This window comes from Nerophis ophidion, linkage group LG14 (assembly GCF_033978795.1).
Source record: "Nerophis ophidion isolate RoL-2023_Sa linkage group LG14, RoL_Noph_v1.0, whole genome shotgun sequence".
NCBI lineage: Eukaryota > Metazoa > Chordata > Actinopteri > Syngnathiformes > Syngnathidae > Nerophis > Nerophis ophidion.
In genome coordinates, this window is record NC_084624.1 from 35,657,135 (window position 1) to 35,682,592 (window position 25,458).

The 25,458-nt window shown below is 37.3% G+C and overlaps 1 protein-coding gene across 2 annotated transcripts in view; it reads left to right on the forward strand.

Annotated features, from left to right (window-relative positions):
* tmie (transmembrane inner ear) overlaps nt 1–25,458 on the forward strand; it is a 54,315-nt gene that overhangs the window by 15,610 nt on the left and 13,247 nt on the right. The window contains exons 2-4 of one of the 2 annotated variants that reach the window (XM_061921128.1): nt 8,284–8,401; nt 16,663–16,812; nt 16,928–18,193. In XM_061921128.1, coding sequence (XP_061777112.1) covers nt 8,284–8,401; nt 16,663–16,812; nt 16,928–17,061 — 402 coding nt within the window. In that variant the 3' untranslated portion in view covers nt 17,062–18,193. Of the gene's footprint in view, nt 1–8,283; nt 8,402–16,662; nt 16,813–16,927; nt 18,194–25,458 lie in introns of those variants that run through there. The other variant, XM_061921127.1, reaches the window with a different exon arrangement.

Here is a 25,458-nt window from a genome sequence, read left to right on the forward strand (position 1 = left end):
ATTTTCCACCATAATTTACAAGTAAATTCTTAAAAATTCCTACAATGTGAATTCCTGGAGTTTTTTTTCACATTCTGTCTCTCACAGTTGAAGTGTACCTATGATGAAAATTACAGACCTCTGTCATCATTTTAAGTGGGAGAACTTGCACAATCGGTGGCTGACTAAATACTTTTTTGCCCCACTGTATTTATCCATTTATGTTTGAATACAACTTTTCCAATGCGAAACAATAATGACAGCTCCAGTATTGTTAGAAATATAAGCGTAGACTTCCTTCTTTTCTTGCTCTGTCGTCGTGTTAATAAATCAGTTTCCATAGCAAATGTAATAAGTGGACCTTTTCTCATTTATCGGCAACTATCGTATAATGTTTCCAGCATAACCTCTTGTTTTCCAATTGGCTTATCGATGCATGACCGTCACCCGGGAAATGAAAACCATGCTTTAGCGAGGCCACTTATCGATCCACTCTCAGTTCTTCCCATTTTATTGTTTTCCTCCCTTGCTCCAGAGACAACTTTTCAGACATCAGTGACATTATTTCCCAGAAATATTGCTGAAATTGACACGGTTAGGAAATAGCAACAGGCAGAACATCTTGAGACGGGAACATTAGAGAATGCAGCGGGGAGCAGAGAGAGTAGCGAGGGTGCTTGAATGGTGTGTGTGTGTGTGTGTGGGGGGGGGGGGGGGGGTAGTTGGGCACCAAAGGAGATACAGTACATGTGACCCTGCTGTGACAGCATATTAGACAAGGTGCCTTTACAACCCACTGCCAGAAGCTCTCATTAATCTTTAATAAGATAGCTATGGTGTGTAATAAAACATAATTGAACAGTTTGTTTGAGGATATAGAAGAAGAGCACGCATCTTTTAAATGTGTATCCAAAAATAACAAAGCATACACAAGTGTATTGACGAAACTCACCTCACAAATGTGTGTCTAAAGTTATTCGGCAATTTGTGTTGAAGGATATGTTACGGTGCATCCAGAAAGTATTCACAACAGCCTGTGTACCTTCCGTTCATTCTATTTCCAATTCTGAAATGAAAATCAAAAGACAAAATCAGGGCGTTTTTTTTTTTGTTTTTTTTTTGTTTTTTATGTATGGCAGATTTTGAAACAAACAAAAAAGGGTTGATTTTCATTAAAATATTCCCATAAATTTGGATTTGTGCTGTTTTCCTTTTATGGATTTGTCTTTTCCCAGATAAACACAAAAATCCAATTAATGATTATCCAAAATGTAAAAATGCGTGTTTATTTGTGTGATGACAAATTGAACCGGAAGCAGTATTTTAGCATTTCCTTCGCGTTTAGCATGTTTTTAGGATAACGGTAACATCTTTGTTCAGCAGGAGTTTTATTGTTGTTTTTAAAAAGTGTCAATAGTTGTCCAACTTTTGTTTCAGAAAAAAAAAATAGAAAAAATGTTTTGTATGGTTTTTTGTGTGCATTTAAGAATTTGAAATAGAATGAACAGAAGGTACACATACCCAAAATACTGCTTCCGGTTCAATTTGTCATCACACAGATAAATGCGCATTTTTGCATTTTGGATGAACATATATTACATTGTTTTGTTTATCTGTAAAGATACAAATAAAAACATATAAGGAAACAGCACAAAATCCAATTTTATGGCAATATTTTAAAGAAAATCTATGTATGTATTTTTTGTTTTAAAATCTGCCATACATAATAAAAATCAAAAAATGGCCCTAATTTTGTTTTTTGATTTGTATTTCAGAATTGGAAATAGAATCAACGGAAGGTATTAATTTTATTGACAAAAAACACACAAAAAGGGTTTATTTTCATTAATGTAGTGCCATAAAACTGGATTTTGTGCTGTTTTCCTTTTATGGATTTGTATTAGGTACATTTGCACAAAGTATGGGAATCGGAACTGTATCACGGTACCAGCCTTAATTGTACTTAGTTTCAGATAGGAAAGATAATTTGTTGGATTAGTTACATTAATAATTTAAACGGAATTGCGGAAAAATAATTTTGTGGTGAGAATTTGGAAAAGTGTTAGTTTGAATCTCCAGGATGAGTTGACAAACTTTTAGATGATAAATATTGTTTGAAAAACTATTCAATAGCATGTACTACAAACAACTGTAGTAGTTTTATGAACTATTTTAACAATATATTTCTGCATTTTATACGAGTCTCCTAAAAGGCTCTTTTTCCGTCATGTAAAAGTAATAACCCTGTTTCCATATGAGTTGGGAAATTGTGTTAGATGTAAATATATAAATGGAATACAATGATTTGCAAATCATTTTCAACCCATATTCAATTGAATATGCTACAAAGACAACATATTTGATGTTCAAACTGATTACCTTTTTTTTTTTGCAAATAATCATTACTTTAGAATTTGATGCCAGCAACTTGTGACAAAGAAACTGGGAAAGGTGGCAATAAATACTGATAAAGTTGAGGAATGCTCATCAAACAATATTTGGAACATCCCACAGGTATGCAGGCTAATTGGGAACAGTTGGGGGCCATGATTGGGTATAAAAGCAGCTTCCATGAAATGCTAAGTATTTCACAAACAAGGATGGGGCGAGGGTCACCACTTTGTAAGCAAATTGTCGAACAGTTTTAGAACAACATTCCTCAACGAGCTATTGCAAGGAATTTAGGGATTTTACCATCTACGGTCCATAAAATCATCAAAATGTTCAGAAAATCTGGAGAAATCACTGCACGTAAGTGATGATATTACGGACCTTTGATCCCTCAGCCGGTACTGCATCAAAAACCGACATCAGTGTGTAAAGGATATCACCACATGGGCTCAGGAACACTTCATCAAACCACTGTCAGTAACTACAGTTGGTCGCTACATCTGTAAGTGCAAGTTAAAACTCTACTATGCAAAGCCAAACCCATTTATCAACAACACCCTGAAACGCCGCCAGCTTGGCTGGGCCCGAGCTCACCTAAGATGGACTGATGCAAAATGGAAAGGGGTTCTGTGGTCTGACGAGTCCACATTTCAAATTATATTTGGAAACGGTGGACGTTGTGTCCTCCAGAACAAAGAGGAAAAAAACATCCAGGTTGTTATAGGCGCAAAGTTCAAAAGCCAGTATCTGTGATGGTATGGGGGTGTATTAGTGCCTAAGGTATGGGTAACTTACACATCTGTGAAGGCCTCATTAAAGCTGACAGGTCCATACATACCGCCTGCAGTCCAGACCTGTCTCCTATCGAAAATGTGTGGCGCATTATGAAGCGTAAAATATGACAGCGGAGACCCCGGATTGTTGAACGACTGAAGCTCTACATAAAACAAGAATGAGAAAGAATTCCACTTTCAAAGCTTCAAAAATTTGTTTCCTCAGTTCCCAAACGTTTATTGAGTGTTGTTAAAAGAAAAGGTGATGTAACACAGTGGTGAACATGCCATTTCCCAACTACTTTGGCATGTGTTGCAGCCATGAAATTCTAAGTTAATTATTATTTGCAAAAAAAAAAAAGTTTATGAGTTTGAACGTCAAATATCTTGTCTTTATAGTGCATTCAAGTGAATATGGGTTGAAAAGGATTTGCAAATCATTGTATTCCGTTTATATTTACATCTAACACAATTTCCCAACTCATATGGAAACTGGGTTTGTAGCAGCTGTTACTGTTTAATGTTTGCCCATGAGCGTATTTGAGTGACGGACCTGAGATCAGAGTTGACAGCAAGCTGTGTCTGTGGACCCAAAGTAATGCTCGATCGTCTAATTTGTAAAGTTAGGAGACAGAACAAACTGACAACTGTAGCACTTCAAACATTTTATGATTAAATGTCAGTCCTTTAGACGTTTGTGACTTCGGGTGCCACAGTTCTGCTGACTCACCGGTAGGACATGCTTTTAATGGTTTGTTTCTCTTATCAGGTTGTCCGCTTTTTCTCTTTTACACTACATTTCTCACTTCTGGTAGTTTCGCCGGCTGGGATAGGCTCCAACACCCCCACAACCTTTAAGGGACAAGCGGTAGCTAATGGATGGATGGATGGATGGATATATGTGTGTATGTATGTGTGTATGTATATATATATATATATATAATGTATATATGCCGGACTTTGGCCACATCTTGCCCACGGGCCATAGTTTGGGGACCACTTGGATAAATTGAAAAATTATAACAAAGGACAAGCTTTAGAAAATGGATGGATAATAAAAATGATAAAATAAAATAAATGTTTTCCACATTTTGTTTTGTTATGTTACAGCCTTATTTCAAAATTGAATAACGTCATCTTTGTCCTCAAAATTTAACACACAATACCCAATAACGACAATGTGAGTTATTTTTTATCCAAATATTTGCAAATTTATTAACAATAAAAACAAGTTGTTTTTTGTTTGTTTGTTTTTTGTTAGTTTTTTTGTCCTGTCCAGCTTCTCAGGCAAATCATATAGTTGATGTAGATGCCCATATCGGCTGTTCAGATTTACTCTACAAAAGAAAAGTGTAGGATACTTCTCTTGTTGCCTTATTTGAATTTGACGTTATTAAATGTATTTATATTATCATTTGGTGCAGCCGAGCCGGAGCAGGAGGGGATAGAAAAGAAAAAAGGAAGACAGAGGGGGAAATTGTGGGGACAAGAGGGGGATTAGACAGAGAGACAAAAACAACAACAGCAAACACAACAATAACAACAAAAACAACAACAGTAGAACAACACCAGCACATATGATATGTACAAATATGATGGTAAAAGTGATAGCAAAGAAACAGTTAGCAAAATAAATAATAATGCAGAAATGACAATGAACATTATTACACTACAAATGGAGCTTTACAAATACCAATAGAATAGCGCAATTAATAATGAACAATGGGGCGGTATAGCTCGGTTGGTAGAGTGGCCGTGCCAGCAACTTGAGGGTTCCAGGTTCAATCCGCGCTTCCGCCATCCTAGTCACTGCCGTTGTGTCCTTGGGCAAGACACTTTACCCATCTGCTCCCAGTGCCACCCACACTGGTTTAAATGTAACTTAGATATTGGGTTCCACAATGTAAAGCGCTTTGAGTCACTAGAGAAAAGCGCTATATAAAATATAATTCACTTCACAACAATACCAGTAATTGTCCTGTACTGTATTTAACATTGGAGTCGATTAGATATTTGGCTGACTTTTTTTTGGGCGAAATGGGACACATGTTCTCTTGTAAAAGTTATATTTTCTGAGAGAGGCCGTGTGTGTCTACGTTTTCACATGACACTAGGAGGAAAGATGTGGCCGTGAGAACAGGTTGTTGGCAAAAAGAAAGTGTTTTCTTGCCTTCTTACCCTCTAGTACAGTGGTTCGCAACCTTTTTACAGTGATGTACCCCCTGTGAATATTTTTTAAATTCAAGTACCCCCTAATCAGAGCAAAGCATTTTTGGTTGAAAAAAGAGATAAAGAGGTACAATACTGCACTATGTCATCAGTTTCTGATTTATTAAATTGTATAACAGTGCAACATATTGCTCATTTTTATTGGTCTTTCTTGAACTATTTGGAAAAAAATATATTAAATTAACTAAAATCTTGAAAAATAAAAAGTGTTTCAATTATAAATAAAGATTTCTACACATAAAAGTAATCATCAACTTAAAGTGCCCTCTTTTGGGATTGTAATAGAGATCCATTTGGATTCATGAACTTAATTCTAAACATTCCTTCTCAAAAAAAGAAATCTTTAACATCATTATTCATGGAACATGTCCACAAAAGTCTCGCTGTCAACACTGAATATTGTATTGTTGCATTTCTTTCACAGTTTATGAACTTACATTCATATTTTGTTGAAGTATTATTCAATAAATATATTTATAAAGGCTTTTTGAATTGTTGCTATTTTTAGAATATTTAAAAAAAATCTCACGTACCCCTTGGCATACCTTCAAGTACCCCTAGGGGTATGCGTACCCCCATTTGATAACCATTGCTCTAGTAAATTTAAGTGTACGCCATTTGCTTTAATATGGGAATATTGGCAACGCTTGCCTCCTTACGATGGCCATCCAGTCAAAACCAAAGCCAGGGATTAAGTAGACAAGTCTGTGAACATAATAAGATATTAAGCATCGAGCTACGTGAAAGCATGGCTGAGCTACAAGAAGAGGTAATATCGCTGTTTTCTGCATTTTCCTGAGAAAAACCCCAATGTACAGGTGGTGAACCAAATCAATGGGCCCATTTTTCTGAATAGCGTTGCCATGGTCAAACAAATTGTTCAAAAAAACGAAATGCAAGAATCGAGACCTCTTCGACGACATGCAATATGCAGCGGTTCGTCCTGTATTCATTACACTGCAAAAATTGAAATCTAAGTAAAAATTAAACATCGCAAATAAGAATGATAACAGCTTATTTTCTGTCTGATAAGATAGTTTTTTCTCTCTAAGCAGATTTTATGTTAGTGTTTTACTTGTTTTAAGTTTTTTGGTCCTAAATGATCTCAGTAACATATTACAGCTTGTTGCTGAGATTTTATGAACTATATTGAGTAAAATATGCTTGAAACTACAATATCAACTGTTGCAAAGCTGGGTCATCAACACTCACAAGTATAAAACTACTTTTTTAAGGTAATAATTTCTTATTTCAAGCATGAAAAAAAATGACTCTGGCACAATTGTGTCTCATAATTAAAACAGATGACAGTCAAATGGACTTTGCTGTTTTATTTTCAATGAAACAATAGAAAAGACGTACTCATATAGTAGTTCAGTTGGCACAGTACAGTAAACTAACAGTTATTATTTAAACATAGAAGATGTGACATTTCAAACAATATTGAACTGAAATAGTTCATGCACATTACAATAAAAACAAATTTGGCTGGGGGCCGGGCTGTGTGTGTGTGTGTATATATATATATATATATATATATATATATATATATGTATATATATACTCCTCATGCACTTATTAACTGAAAGAGCATGCACTTGGTGCGATGATGTCATGTTATTGATGGGAAAATGCATTTTTAGACAATATGATTTGCCTGAGCGGCTCGTAGTAACAAGCTGTTGCCTCAATGTCTTTCATTAAGAAAAATAAACTACTTGTAAGTATAAGTTTGCAGGTTTCAAGAAATGTAATGCCGGGCGCATATCATAATGTCGAGATAAAGGCACTAGCATTTCCTTTTTTTTAAGAATATTTTTCAACATATTGAGAAAAAAATGTCTCTTTTTTTTTCCCCTATCAAAAAAAGTGCACTTATGAGTAAGAATAAACTTATTTTAAGGTATTTTGGGCTTCATTGAGGTTAGCTAATTTTACTTGTCTTGGAAAGTCTTGACAAGCCAAATTTTCTTGTTCTATTGGCAAATAATTTTCCTTGATTCAAGTAAAATACCCCTCATTTTTGTATTTTTTTTTCTTGTTTTTGTGCCCTACCCTGACTTTTTGCAGTTCAGGGCGCAGTAAGCAGAATATTAAAGTATAAGTCCAAACATAATTAATATGGGCTGCCTACTATGCATTCCCATGCTTTGGACGCTTGCATTGCAGCAGGCCCAGAATAAATTAAATACATGCACTTTTAGTGCATTTCTGGATTTATTTTTTGTTTTTTTATTAACTTTTTATCTCATTTTGGCATAGTGCAATACGTGGGGAGTGTAATGTAACTAACTGATATACCTGCGCACTGTTTACTGTCGTCACTGTATTGTCGGATGAACTGTATGTATGTATGTATGTATAAAACACTGTCTTTATGTCCAAGACAAATTTCTTCTCAGGGACAACGAAGCTAATTATTATGATTATTTACAAAATCCAACAGACTGTTAATCTGTCTAATGGGAAAAAAAAAAAAACAACTTCAACCAAATCCCAGTTTAGCCATATTTAAGATAAAAATCTACAGAGAAATTGAGAAAACATACAAATACAATACTAATTTGTAGCAATAATTTATCAATAATAATAGAATAGAATAGAATAGAATAAAAAGTACTTTATTGATTACTGGGGGAAATTCAGCACCACAGTTCGCTAACAATAATAATAATAAATAATATATGACATATATTATATATATAATATATGAATAATATAAATATATTCTACATATATTCTACATTTAAGTGCAGTCAAGTAATTTCTGTATTTCCATGAAAATGTATTGACTTTATTTCCTTTGTTTGCATATTAGTTTGAAACTTACCTAAAAAAAAAAGTACCTTGTGTGTTTACTAGGTAAATCCTTGATTTATTGTTGTACTTTCCTTTTTTTTCCCTCCCTCAGCTTCTACCCACGGATCCCCCAAAGAAGCCCGACCCAGTCACATCAGAGACCGTCGTGTTTTGGGGGCTGCGCTTATGGCAGGTCATAGGCATCTTCTCCGTCTTCGTTTTAGCCGTCGGTCAGTATCGTGTCAATGCACCACATGTTACAGTATAGCAAGTGAATGTACGATACATGCTGTGATGTTTTTCAGTTTTTCACCTCATGACTAAATATTTCTGCTACCCATACTTCTTTGGAAATGACTTTCTGATGTGGTGTGTTGGCATTGTGAGTCTTTTTCTCACTGTGTGAGTGCCAGGTACTGACTGTTAAAGGCCACTTAATTCCAGATGAACACATACAAAAAAAACAGGTATTTAAATTCAAAAGTCATATTACAAAAGTGTTTATGACTTCAGCACAACCCAATTGATCTAATTGAGGTCACTGCTTTGGATCTAACCTGAAAAAAAGGGTTGTGTTCTGTTGAATGTCAGACACTTTTTCCTATTCCTTTCACAGCAAAGCGCTGTCTCCAGAGAGGTTGTGTTGTTATTTCACATTACTTTTACCACCTTGTCAGGTTTAACTCTGCATCTGTGCTTTTACTCTAGACACATGCAACCTAACGAGCTTATTTGAAGAAACTATACACCAAGTAAATCTCCCATCTGTCTTACAGCCATGCAGCAAGTGAACAAACAGCAAGTAATAACCTTGTAGAAGTCCATCAAACATACCAAAAGACAAAATATAATATACTTTAGCTCACACGACAAACAAAACGGATTCCAGCATGGTCTTACAGCCTTGCAAAAAGTGCAAACCCGAATATACATGTTGGACTCAAGGAGATGGCTCGCATTTTTAACATCACAATGCTGATACTAGGGTTGTACGGTATACCAGTATTAGTATAGTACCACAATACTAATGAATCATATTCGATACTATACCGCCTCTGAATATATAATATATAATAATTATATATCTATAAATATATTATATACACCTAACATCCACTGTAATGATACCAAGTACAGTTACGTATCTACTCGATACTTATATTATTACATCGATATTTTTTGGCATCACAACATCTTCTTTCATTTTTTAAAATGCATATCATGTTTATAAACTCAGGAAATATGTCCCTGGACACATGAGGACTTTGAATATGACCAATATATGATCCTGTAACTACTATGTATCGGATTGATACCCAAATGTGTGGTATCATCCAAAAATAATGTAAAATATCAAACAACAGAAGAATAGGTGATTATCACATTTTAACAGAAGTGTAGATGGAACATGCTAAAATAGAAAGTAAGCAGATATTAACAGTAAATGAACAAGTACATTAATAATTAATTTCTACCACTTCTTCTTAATCATTTTGACAAAATAATAGAGTGGAAAATGACACAATACTGTATGTTACTGCATTTGTCAGCAGCTAAATTAGGATCCCTTGTTTTCTTATTTACTAATAAAAGACAAGTTGTCATGTATGTTCACTATTTTATTTAAGGACAAACTCTCAATAAGAGACATATGTTTAATGTACCATAGGATTGTAGGATAAAATAAAGGCAATAGTGTAATTTTTTGTGGTCCCCTTTATTTAGAAAAGTACCAAAGTATCGAAATAATTTTGGTACCATCCATTTTCTACCGCTTATTCCCTTTGGAGTTGCTGGGGGCGCTGGTGTCTATCTCAGCTACAACCGGAAGGCGGGTTACACCCTGGACAAGTCGCCACCTCATCGCAGGGCCAACACAGATAGACGGACAACATTCACCATCACATTCAGACATTAGGGCCAATTTAGTGTTGCCAATCAACCTATACCCAGGTGCATGTCTTTGGAAGTGGGAGGAAGCCGGAGTACCCGGAGAGAACCCACACATTCACGGGGAGGACATGCAAACTCCATACAGAAAGATCCCGAGCCCGGGATTGAACCCTGACTATTCAGGACCTTCGTATTGTGAGGCAGACGCACTAACCCCTCTGCCACCGTGAAGCCCCAGTACATTATATATATATATATATATATATATATATATATATATATATATGTATATATATATATATGTATATGTATATATATATATATATATATATATATGTATATATATATATATGTATATGTATATATATATATATATATATGTATATATATATATATATGTATATATATGTATATATATATATATATGTATATGTATATATATGTATATATATATATATATGTATATATATATATATGTATATATATGTATATATATATATATATGTATATATATATATATATGTATATATATATATATGTATATATATGTATATATATATATATATATGTATATATATATATATGTATATATATGTATATATATATATATGTATATATATGTATATATATATATATATGTATATATATATATATGTATATATATATATATGTATATATATATATGTATATATATATGTATGTATATATATATGTATATATATATATGTATGTATATATATATGTATATATATATATGTATATATATATATATGTATATATATATGTATATATATATATATATATATATATATGTATATATATATATATATATATATATATATGTATATATATATATATACTTCAAAGGGGTTAGCATGTTTGACGTGTTGGCAGAAGCATACCCTACTGCTGCAGAACAATGTCGGCAAACCTCCGTCCTCCATTGTTGTATCGCACGGCGAAGTTAAGTTAAAGTTAAAGTACCAATTATTGTCACACACACACACACACACTAAGTGTGGCGAAATGTGTCCTCTGCATTTGACCCATCCCCTTGTTCACCCCCTGGGAGGTGAGGGGAGCAGTGGGCAGCAGCGGTGCCGCGCCCGGGAATCATTTGTCGTGATTTAACCCCCCATTCCAACCCTTGATGCTGAGTGCCAGGCAGGGAGGTAATGGGTCCCATTTTTATAGTCTTTGGTAGAAGTGTTCCCAAAGGGGAGATGTTAACGAGGCAGGAGGGTCTTCCAACTCTGGCTCTTGCATGTTGTCCTAGCCTGGTCGCTACTAGCCTGCCGTGTGTTGTTCCTCGCTCTGCATTGTTCACACAACGTGCGGTGCGCTACCTGATATGTCCGTGTGGAAACTCGTTTGGTACACCTCCGAACCGAACCGAAACCCCCGTACCAAATGGTTCAAATGGTACAAATACACGTACCGTTACACCCCTAGTATATATGTATATATATATATATATATATATATATATATATATATATATGTATGTGTGTGGATATATATATACATATGTATATATATATATGTATATATTAGGGGTGGGCAAATTAATGCGTTAATTACGAGTTAACTCATCAATCTATTAACGCCGACAATTATTTTATCGCACATTTGCGTATGTTGTTTACATGCTTTTATTTTGTTAACGCCTTTTCTTAACAAGATGGTGTCGCCCGGATGCGTCGAGGGGCTCTTGGTAAAGATGGAACATTCGGCAAAAATACCGGACAATTCTGCAAATTTCATGACTGGCTTACAGCGTGGTCACTCCGGGATCACTTACGACCGCCAGAGATTTGTATGTAGATTATATTTATTTTCCATAACAAACAGGATAACTTAAATACCCTGGCAGTGGCAATAAGCTTAAATGTTTGTATTTACATTTTTTGAGTTGATTTTCATAAAATATGCTGTTTAACTGTTACTGTTTAACAAGGACTGTTTTAAATTGTGTTTGCACAACAAATGTTTTGGCGCTTTTGTTCATGTGGGAGAATATTCCAATAAAGGTGCACTACACACTACTTTTGAATTCATTATTGGGCTTTGCGTATCCAATGCAGTTAATCGCGATTAATCGGAGAAATAGTGCGATTAACTTTGATTAAAAGTTTTAATCGTTGCCCAGCCCTAGTATATATATATATATATATATATATATATATTAGGGGTGGGCAAATTAATGCATTAATTACGAGTTAACTCATCAATCTATTAACGCCGACAATTATTTTATCGCACATTTGCATATGTTGTTTACATGCTTTTATTTTGTTAACGCCTTTTCTTATAAAGATGGCGCCCGGACGGGCTTCGGCGTGGAGGGGCTCTTGGTAAAGATGGAACATTTGGCAAAAATACCGGACAATTCTGCAAATTTCATGGCTGGTTTACAGCGTGGTCACTCCGGGATCACTTACGACCGCCAGACAATTCTGAATGTGGATAGATCGGGCCGTTTTGGACTGAATGACGCGTGCTTGCTAGACCGGCTAGCTAGCATGGGAATACTTTGCCGGCTACATCCAGCGGCCTGTGAAGCAGCGGAGTATATGTGTTGTCTGTCTATTTATGAATAATGCAGACGAGGCGTGTTGGCTGAGTTCTTAACGTTTGCTTTCAGAGCGTGCATATCACAACATACAAGATGCCGTCATGGCGACACAACCTATACCGGGCTACCGCGCATGCTCGTCACTCCTGTTGCATGCTGGGTAGGGTAGTTCTTTTTTTCCCTGGCTCATAACATCACAATATAGTACCAGGTATATGATGCGTTCAGTTTATTAAAGCACCAAGCAAACAATCGGAAAATTCCCATCATATCAATTCCTAGATATGGTCGTAATTATTTTAAGTGCACTACGCATAATAAACACAACATAATTGATATTGCTTCTACGGATAATTTGATCAAAAATTCCCTAAAACAGCCCACTACCTATAATATAGTTTTTTTTAAACATAATATGCCTGATAAAAAAAATGTTTCTGCTGTTACCTCAGAAATTGCCTGTTCGGATGTTATGATTGTGGCTCAGAGATTTGTATGTAGATTATATTTATTTTCCATAACAAGCAGGATAACTTAAATGCCCTGGCAGTGGAAATAAGCTTAAATGTCCTGAGGAAGACACTTCACCCTTGCTCCTGATGGGTGCTGGTTGGCGCCTTGCATGGCAGCTCCCTCCATCAGTGTGTGAATGTGTGTGTGAATGGGTAAATGTGGAAGTAGTGTCAAAGCGCTTTGAGTACCTTGAAGGTAGAAAAGCGCTATACAAGTACAACCCATTTATCATTTATTTTATTATTTAAATGTTTGTATTTACATTTTTTGAGTAGATTTTCATAAAATATGCTATTTAACTGCTACTGTTTAACAAGTACTGATTTAAATTGTGTTTGGACAACAAATGTTTTGGCACTTTTTTCCATGTGGGAGAATATTCCAATAAAGGTGCACTACACACTACTTTGGAATTCATTATTGGGCTTTGCGTATACAATGCAGTTAATCGCGATTAATCGGAGAAAAATTGCGATTAACTTCGATTAAAATTTTTAATCGTTGCCCAGCCCTAATATACATATATGTATACATATGTGTGTGTGTGTGTGTGTGTATATATATATATATATATATATATATATATATATGTATATATATATATATATATATATATATATAAATATATATATATATATATATATATATATATATATGTATATGTGTATATATATTTGTGTGTGTGTGTGTGTGTGTATATATATATATATATATATATATATATGTATATGTGTATATATATTTGTGTGTGTGTGTGTGTGTATATATATATATATATATATATAAACATATATATACAGTATATGTGTGTGTATGTATGTGTGTATATATTTGTATTTATATATATGTGTGAATGAATGTATGTATGTGTATATATATTTGTATGTATATACATGTGTGAATGTATGTATGTATGTACGTATGTGTATATATCTTTGTATGTATGTATATATATATATATATATATATATATATATTTATATATATATATATATATATATATATATATTTATATATATATATATATATGTGTGTACACATATGGATGGATGTACAAACCCCGTTTCCATATGGGTTGGGAAATTGTGTTAGATGTAAATATGAAAGGAATACAATGATTTGCAAATCATTTTCAACCCATATTCAGTTGAATGCACTACAAAGAAAATATATTTGATGTTCAAACTCATAAACTTTTTTTTTTTTGAAAATAATAATTAACTTAGAATTTCATGGCTGCAACACATGCCAAGGTAGTTGGGAAAGGGCATGTTCACCACTGTGTTACATCACCTTTTCTTTTAACAACACTCAAACGTTTGGGAACTGAGGAAACTAATTGTTGAAGCTTTGAAAGTGGAATTCTTTCTCATTCTTGTTTTATGTAGAGCTTTAATCGTTCAACAGTCCGGGGTCCCCGCTGTCATATTTTACGCTTCATAATGCGCCACACATTTTCAATGGGAGACAGGTCTGGACTGTAGGCGGGCCAGGAAAGTATTCGCACTCTTTTACTACGAAACAACGCTGTTGTAACAAGTGGCTTGGCAATGTCTTTCTGAAATAACAAGGGGCGTCCATGATAACGTTGCTTGGATGACAACATATGTTGCTCCAAAACCTGTATGGACCATTCAGCATTATTGGTGCCTTCACAGTAAGTTACCCATGCCTTGGGCACTGATACACCCCCATACCATCACAGATGCTGGCTTTTGAACTTTGCGCCAATAACAATCCCGGATGGTTATTTTCCTCTTTGTTCTGGAGGACACCACGTCCACAGTTTCCAAATATAATTGGAAATGTGGACTCGTCAGACCACAGAACATTTTTCCACTTCGCATCAGTCCGTCTTAGGTGAGCTCGAGCCCAGAGAAGCCAGCGGCGTTCCTGTGTTTTTGATAAAAGGTGTTTGCTTTGCATAGCAGAGTTTTAACTTGCACTTACGAAGTGTTCCTGAGCCCATTTGGTGATATCCTTTACACACAGATGTCAGTTTTTTATGCAGTGTCACCTGAGGGATCAAAGGTCCGTATGATCATCGCTTACTTGCAGTGATTTGTCCAGATTCTCTGAACCTTTTGATGATGGTTAAATCCCTAAATTCCTTGCAATAGCTCATTGAGAAATGTTGTTCTAAAACTGTTCGACAATTTGCTTACAAATTAGTGACCCTCGCTCCATCCTTGTTTATGAATTACTTAGCATTTCATGGAAGCTGCTTTTATACAGATGGGTGCCATTCATGGCACCCATTTGTTCCCATCTGTTCTCAATTAGCCTGCACACCTGTGGGATGTTCCAAATAAGTGTTTGATGAGCATTTCTGAACTTTATCAGTATTTATTGCCACCTTTCCCAACTTCTATGTCACGTGTTGCTGGCATCAAATTCTAAAGTTAATGATTATTTGCAAAAAAAAAAAAATGTTAATCAGTTTGAACATCAAATCAAATATGTTGTCTTTGTAGCATAGTCAACTGTGCTATATATATATATATATATATATATATCATTTTTTTCACTAAATCTGCGCTAGATGTGTGTGTGTGTGTGTATATATATATATATATATATATATATATATATATATACATATATATATATATATATATATATATATATATATACATATATATATATATATATATATATATATATATATATATATATATATATATATATATCTGGCCCTTGGACACCTGTGTTCTTAGGTCAGCGGTTTTTAACCATTTTGATCTCAGGGCCCAACTTTCTCACTACAGTGAGGAGTGGGACCTTTCAAATATCTTCACTGAATTAGTAAACTTACTCTTTATTTTAAGCTTGTTAAAAAATGTTATCCAACCTATTTACAGTGCAACAGGACAAACCGTGTCAAATGATATAGAACACTGTGTTAATCACAAAGATTATTATCAAGACTTAGGTCAAGCTGATGACAAAAACAAACACTAACCAAATATGCTAAAATAGAAGGGACTCATACAATTTTAAATAGATACAATTTAACTTAATGATTGATAAATAAAAAAAGTATGTTTTTTTTTTAAAAATAAACTGTACATTTTCAAGTTCTAATGAAGACAGAGCTTCACCCCTTTAGTCATATTTTTTGCGCTTAAGAAACTTCTCTGATTTAAGGCCAGACTTCTGTTTGTTTGACAGTGTCACAAGTGGTGGTAAAGTATATTACAACTGAGTACGGACCACAGCTGAGAAACATCATTTTTTGTTTCCCCTCTAGTGGGCCCTATGGTTAAGAAACACTCGCTGTAATTGATCTAGCATCTTTAAATCTTTTATCTGCGAGCATGAACTGATGAGACTTGCTGGGACGGAAGACAAAATGTCTTCTACGACAAACCGAGCATTCAAGTGGCGATCAGTTGAATGCACTTAGAATGCAATGAGGTGGATGAACGAGGACATGCACAGACGATCATTGCCAATGTAATACATCTCACTACTTGAACAAACAACTGATCTTTCCTGTCTTCTCCCCAGTGATCACTCTGTGTTGCATTTTCAAATGTCGGATCCCAAGGACCAAAAAGGAAATCGAAGCACGTCATGCACAAAGACAGGCCGCCAAGAAATATGCCAACACGTTAGAGACAGTTCCGCCTCTTAACGAGCTGACCGAGGTCCCTGGATGTAAGTTGCAGCCCACTTATATCTCTGGTGTGATTTCTACTATATTCTTCCCTTTTATTTCTAACTTATTACTCCCTGTCCTCTTTCTTTCCTGCTTCTTCACCTTTGTCTCCAGCTGTCCCTGACAGTTCCGCTGTGCAGACCCTCTCTGAGCAGATCCAAAGCCAAAGTCGTAACAACAGTGATCTCTCCATAGTCGGGGTCACTGAAGAGCAACCCCCCTCGCTCCCTCTGCCAGAGACGACCTGATTATCTTCTTTCTTTCATGTTCCTACGTGCTCTTCATCATCAGACTCTATTCAACAAAACTAAACCTTTCTAATAGCCCTCCTATACAAATCTTTGATAGTAAGTAACGGATCATCACCCCTGCATTTTAAGAAACGCCGCTAGAAATGACACATAACATTATATTAGCCCTTTGCTTTGCCATAGCTTCGGACATTGCAGTATTATACTCCAGTCTTCACTTGGCTGCACCTTTCCCTCAGTCTCCTCTTGGATGAAATCAGTCCACTAACTATGGCCAATAGAAAGATAAAGAGAGGAGACTCTTGTTCTTCTCCATTGTTGTTAGCAGTCTCATTTGGGCTGATGCATTCAAAGCAGCTTGTTTTTTTATATATAGTTTCCCATTGTTTGATACTCTATGAACACTTATTTAAACAAATACACAGCTGTGCAGAAAGGAATATGAAACCAAATAGTGAAAGTTAAGAAATGTTTTTTTAAAAATCAGGCTAAATTCTAACCCCAGAAAGTGATTGTAATTCATTTAAAATCTATGTTACTTGAAAAATATTTAAAATTTAAAGCAAAGTATTACATTTATTAGTGATATAATATATATGTATTTATTGAGTTTTTATAATTATGTCGTTTTTTTTATTTAACCTTTCTTGCATTTATAATACCAAATTAATGATATAATGCACTTATTTAATTACTTTTAATGTCAACAATTCTTTATTAAAATGATCATTTGTTGTTGATTGTTTGGATTAAAATCCATGGTTTCACTGCTTTGTCGGTGTAAGATTTCTTGCTCTAAGTAATTAAGACGTGAGCTAATGCTTGCCAAAAAGTGAGCCGAGTCGTTGTCGTCCAATGAAAAGCATGTACTGTACCAACACATCTTACAAAGTGTCAAAGTAGTCAAAGCTTGCCAAATTGTAAGCCTGGATGTTTATTGATTATTGCAAACGTACAGCATCATGCATTTATTAGTCATTATTATTAGAAGCACACTTTTAAACATGAGAGAGCACAACATGATCCTTTTGTTGGCTTTTCAGCAATGTGTCGCCATGGCGATGGCAGGCAAGGTGTGCCGATTTGCCCGTCAAAGCTTTGAGAAATAAAAAGCCAATTCCTCACACTCTCACGCTTTCCTTAAATGTTTCTGCTTCTTTCTCTTTTCTGTGGTAGTTTTTACTTCAGCGTCTTTCAATCAATCAATCAATGTTTATTTATATAGCCCCAAATCACAAATGTCTCAAAGGACTGCACAAATCATTACGACTACAACATCCTCGGAAGAACCCACAAAAGGGCAAGGAAAACTCACACCCAGTGGGCAGGGAGAATTCACATTCAGTGGGACGCCAGCGACAATGCTGACTATGAGAAACCTTGGAGAGGACCTCAGATGTGGGCAACCCCCCCCCTCTAGGGGACCGAAAGCAATGGATGTCGAGCGGGTCCAACATGATACTGTGAAAGTTCAATCCATAGTGGCTCCAAGACAGCAGCGAGAGTCCCGTCCACAGGAAACCATCTGAAGCGGATCAGCAGCGTAGAGATGTCCCCAACCGATACAGGCGAGCGGTCCATCCTGGGTCCCGACGAGCGGTCCATCCTGGGTCTCGACTCTGGACAGTCAGTACTTCATCCATGGTCATCGGACCGGACCCCCTCCACAAGGGAGGGGGGGACATAGGAGAAAGAAAAGAAGCGGCAGATCAACTGGTCTAAAAAGGAGGTCTATTTAAAGGCTAGAGTATACAAATGAGTTTTAAGATGAGACTTAAATGCTTCTACTGAGGTAGCATCTCGAACTGTTACCGGGAGGGCATTCCAGAGTACTGGAGCCCGAACGGAAAACGCTCTATAGCCCGCAGACTTTTTTTGAGCTCTAGGAATCACTAATAAGCCGGAGTCTTTTGAACGCAGATTTCTTGCCGGGACATACGGTACAATACAATCGGCAAGATAGGCTGGAGCTAGACCGTGTAGTATTTTATACGTAAGTAATAAAACCTTAAAGTCACATCTTAAGTGCACAGGAAGCCAGTGCAGGTGAGCCAGTACAGGCGTAATATGATCAAACTTTCTTGTTCTTGTCAAAAGTCTAGCAGCCGCATTTTGTACCAACTGTAATCTTTTAATGCTAGACATGGGGAGACCCGAAAATAATACGTTACAGTAATCGAGACGAGACGTAACAAACGCATGGATAATGATCTCGGCGTCTTTAGTGGACAAAATGGAGCGAATTTTAGCGATATTACGGAGATGAAAGAAGGCCGTTTTAGTAACGCTTTTAATGTGTGACTCAAAGGAGAGAGTTGGGTCGAAGATAATACCCAGATTTTTTTACAGAGTCACCTTGTTTTATTATTTGGTTGTCAAATGTTAAAGTTGTATTATTAAATAGAGGTCGGTGTCTAGCAGGACCGATAATCAGCATTTCCGTTTTTTTGGCATTAAGTTGCAAAAAGTTAGCGGACATCCATTGTTTAATTTCATTAAGACACGCTTCCAACTGACTACAGTCCGGCGTGTTGGTCAGCTTTAGGGGCATGTAAAGTTGGGTGTCATCAGCATAACAGTGAAAGCTAATACCGTATTTGCGTATGACGTCACCTAGCGGCAGCATGTAGATGCTGAAGAGTACAGGGCCAAGGACCGAACCCTGGGGAACTCCACACGTTACCTTAACATAGTCCAAGGTCACACTGTTATAGGAGACGCACTGCATCCTATCAGTAAGATAAGAGTTAAACCATGACAGGGCTGAGTCTGACATACCAATTCGTATTTTGATACGCTCTAATAAAATATTATGATCGACGGTATCGAAAGCAGCGCTAAGATCGAGGAGCAGCAACATAGATGACGCATCAGAGTCCATCGTTAGCAATAGATCATTAGTCAATTTTGCGAGGGCTGTCTCAGTCGAGTGATTTGCCCTGAAACCGGATTGAAAGGTTTCACATAGATTGTTAAACGCTAAGTGCTCATTTAGCTGCTCCGCAACAATTTTTTCGAGGATTTTCGAAATAAAGGGAAGGTGAGACACCGGTCGGTAGTTTACCATGAGGTCAGGATCGAGGTTAGGTCTTTTAAGGAGAGGATGAATAACCGCTTTTTTGAATGCAACGGGAACAGTGCCCGAGGAAAGTGATAAGTTTATAATATTTAGCACTGATGGACCTAATAATACAAAAAGCTCCTTGATAAGTTTCCCAGGAAGTGGGTCAAGTAAACATGTTGTTTGTTTTATTCCATTTACACGTTGTAACAATCCTTCTAATGTTATTTCATCAAAACGAGAGAAACTATTTTGGATATTTGCAGTATCCGCCGTATATACAATCGTATCTGTGTTACTATAACCCCGTTGTAGCTGGGACGCATTGTCTTTAATCTCCTTTCTAATAAGTTCAATTTTCTTATTAAAGAACTTCATAAAGTCATCTGCCGAATGGGTGGAGCTACTGGAAGGAGTCCCTTGTTGGGTTAGCGATGCTACAGTACTAAACAAAAATTTTGGATCGTTTTTATTAATGCGGATGAGATTTGAGTAATAATTAGTTTTAGCTAAGGTAAGCATGCGTTTATAAGTTATTAAACTATCACTCCATGCTTGATGGTGCACCTCAAGTTTAGTCGTGCGCCATTTGCGTTCCAGCTTTCTACATAATAATTTCTGAGCTCTAGTTTCTTCAGTAAACCATGGCGTACGCCTTTTTGGAGCCTTTTTTAACTTCAGCGGTGCTATACTATCAATGGTTTCGCGCAGGGCGTTGTTAAAGTTGTTAGTGAGGTTATCAATAGAGCCCACATACTTTGGGAACGGTGCCATTACCGAGGGCAGTAGGTCCGCAAGAGTCGTCGTTGTGGCAGCATTAATGTTGCGGCTGCTATAGCAGTTATTATTCTTATTAGCTTGCCGAACATGAGTCTGAACTTCGAATTTTATAAGGTAATGATCGGACATTACTTTAGTATACGGGAGTATCATAACTTTGGAGACGGTGATACCTCTGACAAGCACTAGGTCTATCGTATTGCCGCTGCGATGCGTCGGTTCATTTATTATTTGTGTAAGACCACAGCTATCAATTATAGTCTGGAGCGCCACGCACGGTGGGTCCAATGGGGTATTCATATGGATATTAAAGTCCCCCATTATAATTATATTATCGGCGTGCGTCACTAGATCAGCAACAAACTCTGAGAATTCACTAATAAAGTCCGAATAGGGCCCTGGGGGGCGGTAGATAACGGCCAGGCACAGAGGCAGAGGTGTGGCAGACTTCATAGAAAGCACCTCAAACGATTTATATTTATTATTTAAGTTAGGACTAAAGTTAAAGTTTTCGTTGTATATTAGTGCGACACCCCCTCCCCTTTTGAGGTGACGGGCAATATGCGCATTCGTATAGTTAGGAGGGGATGCCTCATTTATCGCAAAAAAGTCGTCTGGTTTAAGCCAGGTTTCGCTAAGACCGATGACGTTAAGGTTGTTGTCTCTAATGACCTCATTGACTAATAACGTTTTGGGAGACAAAGATCTGATGTTTAGAAAGCCCATATTATAGGTAGTGGGCTGTTTTAAGGAGTTGTTGATGAAATTATCCGTCGTAGCAATATTAATAATGTTACGTTTATTATGCGCAGTGTACTTAAAATAATTACGACCATATCTAGGAATTGATATGACGGGAATTTTCAGATTGTCTACTTGGCGCTGCGATAAACTGAACGCATCATAATTTGCCACCTCAGTAGAGCGCATGTCTAACTCTGACGTAGTCATAGACACAGTAGAAAAAACATTTTGTGAGTTGTGTATTATTCTACGAAAATTGCTATGTGTACAGGGATCATCCAGCCTGGCGCTGGCTAGTTCTAACTTAACTGACTCCATACCCAGGCTAGCAGGCTCTGTAATTGCCTGTGACCGGGCTTGCTCTAGTGCAGTTAGTCAAATGTGGCTCAATGCGAAGTCTATGTTCCGAGACAAGAGGATAGCGCCTTCCTGGTTAGGGTGAAGGCCGTCTCTCCTCAGCAAGCCAGGTTTTCCCCAGAAAGAGGGCCAATTATCAATAAACGTAAATCCCTGTTGTCTGCAGAAGCTATCCAGCCACCTGTTAAGAGAGACTAATCTGCTATATCTCTCATCATTGCCTCTCCCAGGCAGGGGGCCAGAGACAGTTACTCGATGCCTGGACATCTTTCTGGCGAGATTACAAGCCCTGGCTATGTTTCTCTTTGTAATCTCTGATTGTCTCATCCTAACGTCATTGGAGCCAACGTGTATTACTATATTCGCATAACTAGTGGTGCGGTTAGCCTGCCGTACGTGTTTACTAGACCTGTTGCGAGTTAGCTCCCTAAGATTAGCTTCAATGTCAGGTGCTCTGCCCCCGGGAATACACTTAATTGTGGCTGGTTTGCTAAGCTTTATGTTTCGGGTGATGGAGTCCCCTATGACTAAAGTGTGGTGCCCGGTAGACTGGGGTGTAGGACTAGCTAAAGGGCTAAATCTATTATGCGTCTCAACCGGTACACCGTAGCTTGTAGGCCGATTAGGGCTGCTACAAGCTGGGCTAGTTAGCTCGCTACAGCTAACGCTAGCAGATGTGTCCGCAACATCTAAAGTTACGAAATTACACTGCTCTAACTGGCGGACACGGCTCTCTAGCAAAGCCAACCTATCCATGAGTAAAGTGCACGAAGCGCAGGAAGCCATACTCACAGAAACTTTCCGTCGCCGAGTGGGGTGCCAGCTGTCTTCGGGAAGTGGTGGTCACGGTGGCGGGGGAGAAGCTTCCTTCAGACCGGCGCTGCCTTTCTCCGCTAGCCTCGTTAGCTTAGCAGCGTCTTTGCTTGTCGGTTTTAAAAAACAAATTACTGTAGTGTGAAGGCTGCCCTTTGTCACCGATTCTGTTCATAACTTTTATGGACAGAATTTCTAGACGCAGTCAAGGCGTTGAGGGGTTCTGGTTTGGTGGCCGCGGAATTAGGTCTCTGCTTTTTGCAGATGATGTGGTCCTGATGGCTTCATCTGGCCGGGATCTTCAGCTCTCACTGGATCGGTTCGCAGCCGAGTGAGAATCAGCACCTCCAAAACAGAGTTCTCCCGGAAAAGGGTGGAGTGCCATCTCCGGGTTGGGGAGGAGACCCTGCCCCAAGTGGAGGAGTTCAAGTACCTAGGAGTCTTGTTCACGAGTGGGGGAAGAGTGGATCGTGAGATCGACAAGTGGATCGGTGCTGCGTCTTCAGTAATGCGGACGTTGTACCGATCCGTTGTGGTGAAGATGGAGCTGAGCCGGAAGGCAAAGCTCTCAATTTACAGGTCGATATACGTTCCCATCCTCACCAATGGTCATGAGCTTTGGGTCATGACCGAAAGGACAAGATCACGGGTACAAGCGGCCGAAATGAGTTTCCTCTGAGATAGGGTGAGGAGCTCTGTCATCCCGGAGGAACTCAAAGTAAAGCCGCTGCTCCTCCACATCGAGAGGAGCCAGATGAGGTGGTTCGGGCATCTGGTCAGGATGCCATCCGAACGCCTCCCGAGGGAGGTGTTTAGGGCACGCCCAACCGGTAGGAGGCCACGGGGAAGACCCAGGACACGTTGGGAAGACTATGTCTCCCGGCTGGCCTGGGAACGCCTCGGGATCCCCCGGGAAGAGCTGGACGAAGTGGCTGGGGAGAGGGATGTCTGGGCTTCCTGCTTAGGCTGCTACCCCCGCGACCCGACCTCGGATAAGCGGAAGAAGATGGATGGATGGATGGATGTAGCGTGAGGGACCAAAATCTGCCTTCCTCCACATTCATTGTTTATTGGGGAGGAATACAAATGAAAATGAATTATTTTGCTGTATTATAAATTGTCAAATAAGGTCTACGTTCATAGGGTTCTTTTTTGAAAGGACAATTTTGAAGATCACAAAATATTTATAAAAATATTTTTCTTATTGTTATTATTAGGGATGTGAATCTTACAACAACTCACGATAAGATTCCGATTCTTGGGGCGACGTTTCAATTCACAATCGATTCTCGATTCAAACCTATTTTCGCAACATTTTATTTAGTATAAAATGATAATAAAATCAAAGACCTGGGGATAGGCTGATTAGCTACATTAAATTGACCCTAGTGTGTGAATGTAAATGTTGTGTGCCTATCTATTTTTATTTTTATTTTTTATATAAATTATATATATATATATATATATATATATATATATATATATATATATATATATATATATATATATATATATATATATTCAGAATCGGTTTAATCAATAATCCTGATTTGGATGTGAATACACTTTTTCCAGCACACCTAAATATTATTATTATTATCATTACATACATATATATCAGTTATTTTACAGCTTATTTCTTGTTATATTACTACATTATTTAAAAACAAGAATTTTACATTGTTTTCCGCTTTGAACCCTAACTGGTGATAAATGATAACCTTAATAATACTCAATATTTTTTTGATTACATGATAATATATTAAAGTATTATATTTTCATAGTATGTTTTATTAAATTACTTATGTTGTGTCAATTGTTTGGCTCTTGAACCGCTCTAAACCATAAACTGATGTCAATGTGTATCAAAAACGTATGCATATTACAGTACATTTGCAACACTTCTTCAAAAAATACAAATAAAATACTAATATATAACTATTCATAATTGATATTATTATAAAACAGATGGGTTGACTTCTTACTCCTGAACTAGCCATTACGTATTTTTACTTCTAAAGCAACTGGCATGTGAAATATTGCATACATCAAAGGATGTAAAAATAAGGTTTCTGCTAATTTCATTATATGGGCAAAAGTATTGGGACATTTTCTGATTGGAGAGCGGGGACTGGGGGGTGATGATGTCAGAGGTTGTTTGGCCTGTTTGAGGTTTGATCAGGAGAAATATGTAAATCTAAGGCTGTGTGTCCGAATACTTTAGTCTGCAAGATGAGTGTGCTGGTGCAGAAGCTGCAGATGTTTTCTGGGTCACTTGCTACTGTTTCCACAACAAGTCAGCAGAGGGGAGGGTACACCCTAGGAAAAGGTCACTGAAGGCTTTATGGACCACCGACTGACGAGCGAGTGACCCATGAAAAGGAATTCGAGTTTGGTTACAAGTCAGCTTCTTGTTCCCCAAGAGGAAAGGATTGGGTGGTAGAACACAGACGTGGAATGATGCAACCATCTGGCTGCTTCACTTCTGACGCTTGTTTGTCCTTTGGCTTCTCTGCCGTGTGTTTGTGTAGCTGTGCTCTCTGCATCATGTTAGAAAAGCGCACCGAATCGACTTTTCCTTTGTTTCTTTGCTGCTATTATAATTGCACTGCTCTCCCTGGCAGCCCTCTTGCCGGTTG